This window comes from Ipomoea nil, unplaced genomic scaffold (assembly GCF_001879475.1).
Source record: "Ipomoea nil cultivar Tokyo-kokei standard unplaced genomic scaffold, Asagao_1.1 scaffold2791, whole genome shotgun sequence".
NCBI lineage: Eukaryota > Viridiplantae > Streptophyta > Magnoliopsida > Solanales > Convolvulaceae > Ipomoea > Ipomoea nil.
In genome coordinates, this window is record NW_017619219.1 from 1,054,128 (window position 1) to 1,064,076 (window position 9,949).

Sequence of the window (9,949 nt, forward strand, 5' to 3'; positions counted from 1 at the left end):
CCTTTATATTAATAATTAATTGACTTAGATCCAAAGGCTGGGATGGGTTCTTATGTTCTCACCTATTGAGTGGTTCCTACATGAAGGCCACCCTATATATATATATATATATGTATGTATATATTAAAAAAGTTGTAATAATAACTGCGGTATGTTTTTGATATTCTAAAAATTTTCTCAAGTATTTATAACTGCAACTTAAGTACTTAACCATTTGCCAAAAAAGTTTCTTGGGCATGAGCGGAATTAATCATAAAAATTCGGGCTACAATTCATAAAAACGAAGTAAGAGTGGAAACGACATTGAACCTGGCTTTCAGGAGTTTGGACAAAATAAACAAAGAGCAAGGTAAAGACCTAGTAGGATCTTGTCACAGCATAGAAGAGGTAAGAGATCTCTTCCAGCGAAACCCAGGAAATTCTGCCGTTCTTTGTTTTTGGGTTATTGTCTAAATCTCAACGCTAGAAGAGCAGAGCAAAACGAGTAGAGAAGGGACCTTATTCATGGCCGATACTCTAGAAGGCTCAGTGCAGAATATTTTAGAGCAGGATACATTGAAGTGGGTTTTTGTAGGGGGGAAGGGTGGGGTTGGGAAAACCACTTGCAGCTCCATTCTTGGTATATTACTCGCTCAGGTCCGATCCTCTGTGCTCATCATCTCTACAGACCCTGCCCACAATCTCAGCGACGCTTTCCAGCAGCGATTCACTAAGTTTCCCACCCTCGTCAATGGCTTCTCCAATCTTTATGCCATGGTACAGTTTCTTGATTTCTTCAGTAGTTGCTTTCTTAGATCTTGTTTTGTTTACAGTATTTGATTATTTGCTGTATTTGAGTCCTAATTTTGCCGTTATGATTACAGGTGGGCTTTTTAAAATTGGTTATTCAATATTCTAATTCTTTAATGAATTTGAACAAGGGACCTATCTTTTGTGTTTTTTTTTTTTTTTTTTTGGTTGGGTTTACTTGGGTTATGGTTTGGGATGATGGGGCTAATATTTGAGAGTAAAGGTTAGTTTCTCTGAAATTTGAATAATAACACCAATACCTGATGATAGGTTCACATCCCTCGGCATTTTGAATGATCTGAAATTCATATTTGTAGCTAAAGTTAAATTTTGGATTTTTACAGAGTTTTAGTGATACCATGTTCATGGTTTTGAAGTTTCATTCTGTTTTGATGACCAAGTTTTTGTTATTGCTATTGTTATTGTTATTTGCTGGTGTGGGTTTCTACATCAGTATTAGATTTTGTAAACTAAAACAACAACTAAACATTTAGGGCTCGTTTACTTACTGGAGAATTTCTCCAGTTTTCCAGAAAATTGGAGAATAGAAAACAGAAAACATGTTTACTAGCATAGTTTTCCATTTTGAAGTTTGAGTTTGAAGTTTGACTTTTAGTTGAATGAGTGAAATGCTATTATTTTGTTAATTTGCTTTGTTTTTGCAGTTCTTGGGCATCTTGGTTTATATGGGGAACAATGGTTATCAGATTTTATTGCATTTTGAATCTTGTCTTAACGAATTTAATATACTGTTATGCATCATGGTTTTATGGGTAGATTTTATTTTATTTTTCTTTAGGAAGTTGATCCAAATGTTGAGAATGAAGACACGGTTGGATCGGATGGAATGGATGGATTTTTGTCTGAGTTAGCAAATGCAATTCCTGGGATTGATGAGGCAATGAGTTTTGCTGAGATGCTAAAGTAAGTCTTGTGGTTCTATGCAAATGTTATTGACTTCTAATTTTATTTCCTAGTGTTAAGGAAGTTCTGTTAGATCGTGTTTTAAATGGAATGCAAAGCTAATCTGATAGTTTACTTACATGTGTAATTAACAGTTTCTTGAACTTGAAAACTTATTTCATAAGAAGGAAAGTAATGATTTGTAAGCATTATGTATAGAGAACTAGAGATGTTTAGGTTTCAAATATTGGATGAGTTTCACAAATTTCTCGTTTGTATTTCTTTACCTAGGGATGAAAGAATCTTTCTTTTTTATTTTTTGGGGTGACAAGAGAAACCCGCAGCCACTACCCGAGGGTGTGTATGGGGTTAACCCCGCCTTGTGACCTTAGCCGGCAAAGGACCACAAGGAGGTAAACCAACCTAGGTAGCCCATAGCTGACTGGCTCAAACCAAGAAGACTGGGATTCGAACTCGTGACCTTATGGATGCCAAAGAATCTGTCTTTTTTATTGGTTTGGGGGATGAGTGTTGGGGTTAGGGAGGAGCAAAAAGGATTATTTGTGATGTGAAATTCTTCAGAGTTCACGAACTATTGTTTCCTTTGGTACATATGATGTATCCCACCCCTTGGTGCCGATATATTAAATCAGTATGCGAAGTTCTTTTTCAGATTAGTGCAAACTATGGATTATTCTGTTATAGTATTTGATACTGCTCCAACGGGTCACACACTCCGGTTATTACAATTTCCATCAACACTGGAGAAAGGCCTTGGAAAAATGATGAGATTGAAGAACAGCTTTGGTGGCGTGTTGAATCAGGTATGCACCCATCCTCCTATGATGTAAGACTGAGATTGGTTCTTAGTTTTCTCTTGGGTGTGTGTTCTCATGGGATCCTAAGCCATCTGAATGACCTATAGGCCTAGAGTGTAGGCTTAGGCTAATTAAGTAATCTGACCATGGATAACTAATATTCTGCACATTGGGTGATGAGAAAGTGTAATTACTAATCTAACACTGACTGATCCAATGTGGCGGATTTCCACTTAATCCTCCATACTTATTCAGTTATTCTTGTGTATTTGTAAAAAAAAAACATTGTTTTTAAACCTGAAACAGTCACATAATAACCTCAATGCAGTCAGCTGTTGAGCGTTTTTTATGTATGATTTTATGACTCACGTAAGCTTAAATAGTGACACCATGTTTGTGAGTGCAAATATGAATTTCTGGTTTTGTAAGCTTGAATAGTCTGGCAATTATGATTTTTTATTTTATTTTATTTTATTGCAGGTGACTAGTCTCTTAGGCGTTGGTAGTGAATATGGTGAGGATGCTATCCTTGGAAGGCTCGAGGGGATGAAAGAGATAATTGAAAAAGTTAACAAGCAGTTCAAGGATCCGGTAAGAAGTTTCTTTAGAATGGTCATTTTCCAAGGAGGACCTTCTTTACATTTTATATATGGCGGACTACTTAATTGAGTTAAAAACTGTGCTAATAAAGTGTCACTCTAAGGGAATCAGAAGCGTGTAGTAAGGTTTGCAAATGTTAAGAGTCCCACATTGAAAAAATAAGAGAGAATATATGGATTATTAATTGATTGGATTCAATCTTTTAGTGTGGTTTGACCCGTGTGCATTATACCCCGAGTGATCTTGCCATTTTGGCCTGACATTTTACCGACCTCTCTTTTAACAGGACTTGACGACATTTGTCTGTGTTTGCATTCCGGAATTCTTGTCGCTGTATGAGACTGAAAGGCTTGTGCAGGAACTCACGAAATTTGATATTGATACACACAACATCATTATTAACCAAGTGATTTTTCAAGACGAAGGTACTATTCATATGTTCACAATTTTGGTACCGTGTATTTGATCTTTGCCATTGTTGTAAAAATCGGCCTAGGCGCCCCTAGGCCAAGGCGATTTTACCCTTAGGGGCGCCTGAGTCGGCCAAACTGGCTCCCGAGTCAGGTCAATCCGTCAATCAGCAACTCGGCACCCAACTCGGCCAAGTGTTTTGTGTGTGTGCGCAATGTGTACACTACTGTGTTTTTCTTATTATTATTACTCGCCCGCCTAGGCACTAGGCGCCTAGCGCTAGCGATCTTTTATGTAGTACGACTTCCTATGAATAAATGAAACTAATAATTTTTGTGGACCTTTTGATTGTTTGTTGCTAGCTGTCGAGTCCAAGTTGCTCAAGGCTAGAATGCGGATGCAAGAAAAGTACTTAAATCAGTTCTACATTTTATATGATGACTTCAACATTACTAAATTGCCTTTGCTGCCACAAGAGGTATGGAGATCCTCTATGTAAAATATCTTAAGGCTTAGGGAAAATAGCGCTTTTCCCTCTGGATTATATACTTATAGCATTTTTCCTCCTGAATTATTCATGTATCCACATTTGCATCCTCAAGTGACAATTTTTTCCCTCCCTGTTAAATAGGCTAATGAATGGTTAAAAATAAGGGCAAAATAGGTATTTCATTTGTTTTTCTTCTCCAACCAATTATTGCTCATATGTGAGAATCAGAATAAACGCGAAAAAGAACAAATACCATTTACAAATATTATAATTATAATTTTAACCTAATGCTAGCAACATAATTAAGACTTAAACACAAATAATTCATTATTGCTAAATTTGTGTTTAAGTCTTAATTCTATTACTGACATTAGTTTAAAATTATAATTATAATATTTACAAATGGTGTCTGTTTTTTTTGCATTTATTCTGATTCCTACATATAAGCAATAATTTTTTGGAGAAGGAAAGTGACTTGAATTACCTAATTTGCCCTTTTTTTTTTTAACAATCTAAAAACCTATTTATCATGGAGGAGGAAAAATCATCACTTCAAAAAATGATTGAGCGGAATAATTCAGGGTGAAAAAACGCTATAAACATATAATTCAAAGGGAAAAAGTGTCACTTTCCCTAAGGCCTTATCTTAGTTATCTATATGATATTTTTAACAGTTTTCGTTACACACTAATAAACAGCATAGGGGAAATCTAAGGTGCCTTTCAGTACCTACCGTGCTGTGTAGGTAACTTGTAATTGGTAGGTAAATTAAAGTTGTACTCCCTCCTCTAGTACCTCTTGCAAAACGAAAGATACAACTCTACAAAGCACACGGTATGGTCACGAAAGGCACCGTAAAGGCTCCCACAAACTAGACACTATATGCATATATATATATCTTGCAAAAGGCTATTTAGTGTTGCGAGTTTTGCAAGCCTAGCTTTGATATGCATCCGAAGTTTCCCTCCCAATCATTTGTAGGTTTGTGGTGTTGAAGCTCTCAAGGCATTTTCGCACAATTTTACAACACCATACCAACCTTCTCTTGTCCGAGGCTCGGTTGAAGAGCTGGAGCAACGGGTATCTGTATTAAGGGAACAATTGAAAGATGCGGAAGTGGAACTAGAAAAGCTTAGAAAAGGGAAACAGAAGGCATGAGCTCCGGAGGGCCAACATCATCTTCTTTTGTTTTTTGCTCTGCTTTAACATATTTTTGGATGTCTCTCTCTCTCTCTCTCTCAAATATGGAATGATTTGTTCTATTAATTCATAGCTACTTTGATATTACTCAATAATTTGTATTGGTTTCTTGTATGCTGTGAGAAATGACAAATGAGTTTATTTAGACATTAGCCTATTAGCTTGAGGTGAAATCAGAGGACAATTATGAATGAATATCATAGGAACTGTACTTTTACAGGCATTTTTATTACCATTAGAGCATTTTCATCAGTGATTTTTGTACGGTTTTTTAGACCATGTATTCTAGTTGGAAGTGAGAGGAGAGAAAAATTTTAAGTGTTGCAGGAGAATCGGTTCAATTGTGTGCCCCACCTAAAAATAAAATACATCTGTCGGGTGTGTGTGAGGTGCACCAGGAGTGCCTAGTATGCACGCGCTCGCTGGGCGCGTTAATGGGACTTTTTTATTTTTTATTTTATTTTTTACAGATTTTGTTTCGCTTGTTTGTTTCTTTCCCCTTTTTCCTTCTCATTCCATCTTCTCTTTGCTAGTCACACCTGTAAAAACTCCTAAAAATCGCAACTGTTGAGAATGTTCTAAGTCTTAAAGTTTTGTTGGTGAATTCCAATTTTCACTCCTCTCAATTGTCTTATTACCTTGACAGATTCTATGTAACTACTTCTCAAGCTCAAAGTAGTTTGTGACAGGTTGGAACGTATGCCTAAGCATTGTCCTTTGTGGCTTTGTTTGTCCCAAGTAATTATTGGTGAATCATGAGTAAACTCTCTTTTTGTCCTTTGTCTGTCCCAAGTAGTTATTGGTAAATCATGAGTAAACTCCTTGTGTTCTTCCTGTTGCTTCCACCAAGTAACTGCATAACGCCTAAAAGATGAAATAGCTGATCTAACCTTTGTAAGAGTTTTTTTTTTTTTTTTTTTTTTTTTTTTTTTTTTTTTTTTTCACTTTCCCATGAATATGTTACCATTTTCACATTTCGTCTTGGACTATTAAAATTCTTAGAACAACTTAAATAGTGAGATTTTTAGGTTGGTTTTCGACCGTATGGGAGAGAGAGGGTAGAGGAAAGAGAAAAAGGGAAAAAAAAAAACTTGACATGAAAAAATAAAAAAATCATCCTTTTTATTTTTATGAAAAAAAGCCTGACGTGCACCTGCAAAAAATAAATCCTTTAGTTTTTTACTGTTCCAAAATCTATGAAAATATCCCTATTGGGGATGTCCTTAGATTTGGTCTAATTACTTAAGTCAGTACCACATGTGGTTTCTGACTATTAAAATATTCAGATTTTTTCACATGATTTTTAAATTCTTACCACATTATTTAGTCATTCCAACCTAAAATTCAACCATCGATGACAAAATTTTAGGCAAATGAATTATCTTAAAGAGTAAAATTGTTGTTTTCCTAATCCTTTTTTCTTAATTAAATTTTTTTCTCCCAAATAAGTTTCTTCATGTTTTTTTTTAAACCCTCATTCTTATTACCGTCCTTTTTGTTCATTTATACTTGGTTTCTATAATTTTTTTTTTGTTGCTTTTGGCAATTTGGAAGCATTAATATGAAATTTGTAGCCATACATTTTTTTTTTTTTTGGAGGCATAGAAAATATGGACTTTTAACCTTGGATGATAAAGGGTTGGGAAAAAATAAGTTTAAGAAAAAAGTATTAGAAAATGACAATTTTACCCTTTAGAAAAGTCAATGACTTGTGCCAGTTGAAAGCTTCTCTAATTTGCCACAGCTTCTGCTTCGATCTCTAGAAGTAAAAACTCCCCGCCAATGAGAACCTTGTGCTGCAACAAAATGGTCTTGGTCATTTCTAAGGACACCATCCATATCCCATGCAAAGAATGTCTTTATTTATGGCCGCATCGACATTTAATTTGAGGAAGCCTGGTTGAGGCTTGGTCCATTGGTCCTTCTCTGTTGTAGTGTCATGCAAGTTGTGGTTGCTTCTTTCTGTGGCTTCTCTCTGTTAGGAGTCTATCATTACTAGTGTTTGTCTTGTAGTATGTCTTATACTCTTGTACTCATATACTCTCCTGTACAAACTTGTTATTGATTGATTCACATATTACAATCCTCATCTGATATCAGTAAGTTACGATCGTTCTCATAGCAACTCTCGGTTCAGACGATGGCTCTGTCGGTAACTCCTCCGAATGGACTATCTCCGAGGCTGCTCTCGCGGCGCCGTTGCAGTCGAACATGTCGTTCTCTTCCGATCACCATTTTGTCTCGATCAAGTTGACATCTCGGAACTACCTTTTATAGCGAACGCAACTGCTACCCTTCCTCGATGGTCGAGGGTTACTGGGGTTCGTTGATGGCTCCACGCCATGTCCGCCGGATGTTCTGCCCGCTGTGCCGGCCGACGGCGAGGTGGTGGCTATTTCGGTGGTTCCTTCAGCTACTCGTGCTGCCTGGTTCCGACAAGACAAGGCTGTGCTTTCACTCCTTATTTCGTCTCTTTCGGACGAAATGATGTAACTTGCGATCGGGAGGACGTCGTCTCGACACCTTTGGACAACGATCGAGCAAATTCTTGGTTCAACGATTCGTGCCCGTGCTCTCCGTCTTGTTGGTCAGTTGTAGGCGTTGAGGCAGGGTGATTCTTCGATTCCCGGCTACCTCGGCCGTGCACAGGTATTGATTGAAGACTTGGAGCTGGCCGGCCGACCGATCACGCTTGAAGATCAGAACATGTACATTTTTCTAGGTCTCCGGGCTGAGTATTGGCCTCTTGTTACCTTGTTGACGCGGGTGCACCGATTTCGCTCAGTGAACTTTCCGATTTTTGGTTTCTTAAGCATTTATATGTGCTGATGATGGCAGCGAGGTGGCTGCTACGGTCGCTATGGCTGCTCAGCGAGGTGGTGGCCGATCTGGAGGGCAGCGCGGTGACGACGGTGGACGCAGTCGCCATGCATTCCATTGTCAGATTTGCGGTGGTGATGGCCATTCGGCGTCGACGTGCTTCCGGTGCTATGAGGGTGCTCCAAGTCCGCGAGCCCATGTTGCCTACTCGGTGGATGATGCGGGTTCTGTTGAGACTCAACACTGGTTCCCTGACACGGGTGCCTCTAATCATGCCACACCTGACCCGTCACTGATGATGTCCGTCGCTCCTTATTCTGGGCCAGACACTCTTCGTGTTGGCGACGGTAAATGCTTACCTATTGTTAGTACTGGTTCTGCTTCGGTCACCACTTATAATAAGTTTTTTTTTTTTGTTTGTCTGATGTTCTTTACGTTCCTAGGTTATCTGCGTCTCTTTTGTCTATTCAACGTGTTGCTAAGGATAATTGTGTATTTTTTTGAGTTTCACCCCAACTGTTTCTTTGTGAAGGATCTTTCAACCAGGGCGGCCCTACATAAAGGGTAGGCTACGGGGGCTCTTTATTCTTGGCTTGTGTCTCGTCCGAGTCCGGCTGCATTAGTGGCTTCTCGTCTGTCCTCCTCGATTTGGCATGGTCGGTTGGGCCACCCGCACGCTCGTGTTATGCGTAAGATTTTAAATTCATTTTCTATTAATTCTAGTTTTATTGATACATCAGTTTCTTGTCGTGCTTGAATGATGGGTAAATCCTCTCGATTTCCCCTTTCTCGTGTTGACACTACCACATCCCATGTTTTGGAGCTTATTTATATTGATATTTATGGCCCAACACCTTTGTTTCTGTTAATGGTTTTCGTCATTTTGTCCTGTTTGTCGATGATTTTACATGTTATGTTTGGTTCAATCCTATGCGTGCTAAAACTGACGTGTATGCAATCTTTGATTAGTTCAGTCACTTGTTGAACGTTCCTTTAACCGCAAAATAATATCTATCCAATCCGATTTAGGGGGAGAATACAAACGTTTACATAACATGTTCTCTTCTTTAGGCATTAATCAAAGGCAGTCATGCGCCTACACTCACGAGCAGAACGGTAGGGTAGAGCGTCGGCATCGTCATGTTCTGGAAACGGGTCTGGCTTTAATGGCGCAGGCCTATGTTCCACAATGTTTTTGGGATTATACCTTTGAGACAACGGTTTATCTTATCAATAAAATGCCTACTCGTGTCTTGAATGATGTTAGTCCCCACTTCCGTCTACATTGGTCCGATCCCTCTTATTCTTTCTTGCGTGTTTTCGGGTGCCTTTGTTATCCTTTTCCGCGTCCTTATAATCGTAATAAATTGCAGTATAGGTTTTCTCCTTGTGTGTTTCTTGGTTACCCGCCTTCGTTTCATGGCTATCGTTGTCTTGATCCTGTTACTAACAAGGTTTTCATCTGCCGACAGCTGCCGTCACGTACGGTTTGATGAGATTGTTTACCCGTTTGCTACTTCTGTGCCTATGCACATTCCTCGATATATTCCGATTGCCCCTTGGGCTATTGGTGATGTACGTGTGGCATCCGGAACTAATGTGTGTGCGACTTCATTGGAGTCCGGCTTGGGTCCAGTAGTGGACTCTGTTCCCAGTGGTGCCTCACTTGCCTTGAGCTCTCGGATTATGTCCGAATCGGTCCTGGGTGATGTCACGGTGGCTGGGCGGGCTGTCTCTCGTTCGACTCGTCGTGCACGTAAGGTGGTTCCGCCTCGGTCTCATGTAATGGCCACTCGTAGCCAGGGACCGACTCAGCATGTTGCTCTAGCAGCCGTGTCTGACCAGGCCTGTTATTCTCAGGTTGTTCGGTTCCCTGAATGGTGTGAGGCCATGGATTTGGAGTTTAATGCTTTGCTCC

The 9,949-nt window shown here is 39.1% G+C and overlaps 1 protein-coding gene across 1 annotated transcript; it reads left to right on the forward strand.

The window, feature by feature from the left end:
* Positions 1–273: 273 nt before the first annotated feature.
* On the forward strand, positions 274–5,443 carry LOC109157652 (ATPase ASNA1 homolog). The gene is made up of 7 exons (XM_019305508.1): positions 274–756; positions 1,589–1,713; positions 2,366–2,516; positions 2,991–3,101; positions 3,397–3,535; positions 3,884–3,999; positions 4,993–5,443. Exons 1-7 carry the CDS (start codon positions 505–507, stop codon positions 5,167–5,169), a joined length of 1,071 nt encoding a protein of 356 aa, XP_019161053.1. The 5' UTR covers positions 274–504; the 3' UTR covers positions 5,170–5,443.
* The last annotated feature ends 4,506 nt before the right edge of the window (positions 5,444–9,949 follow it).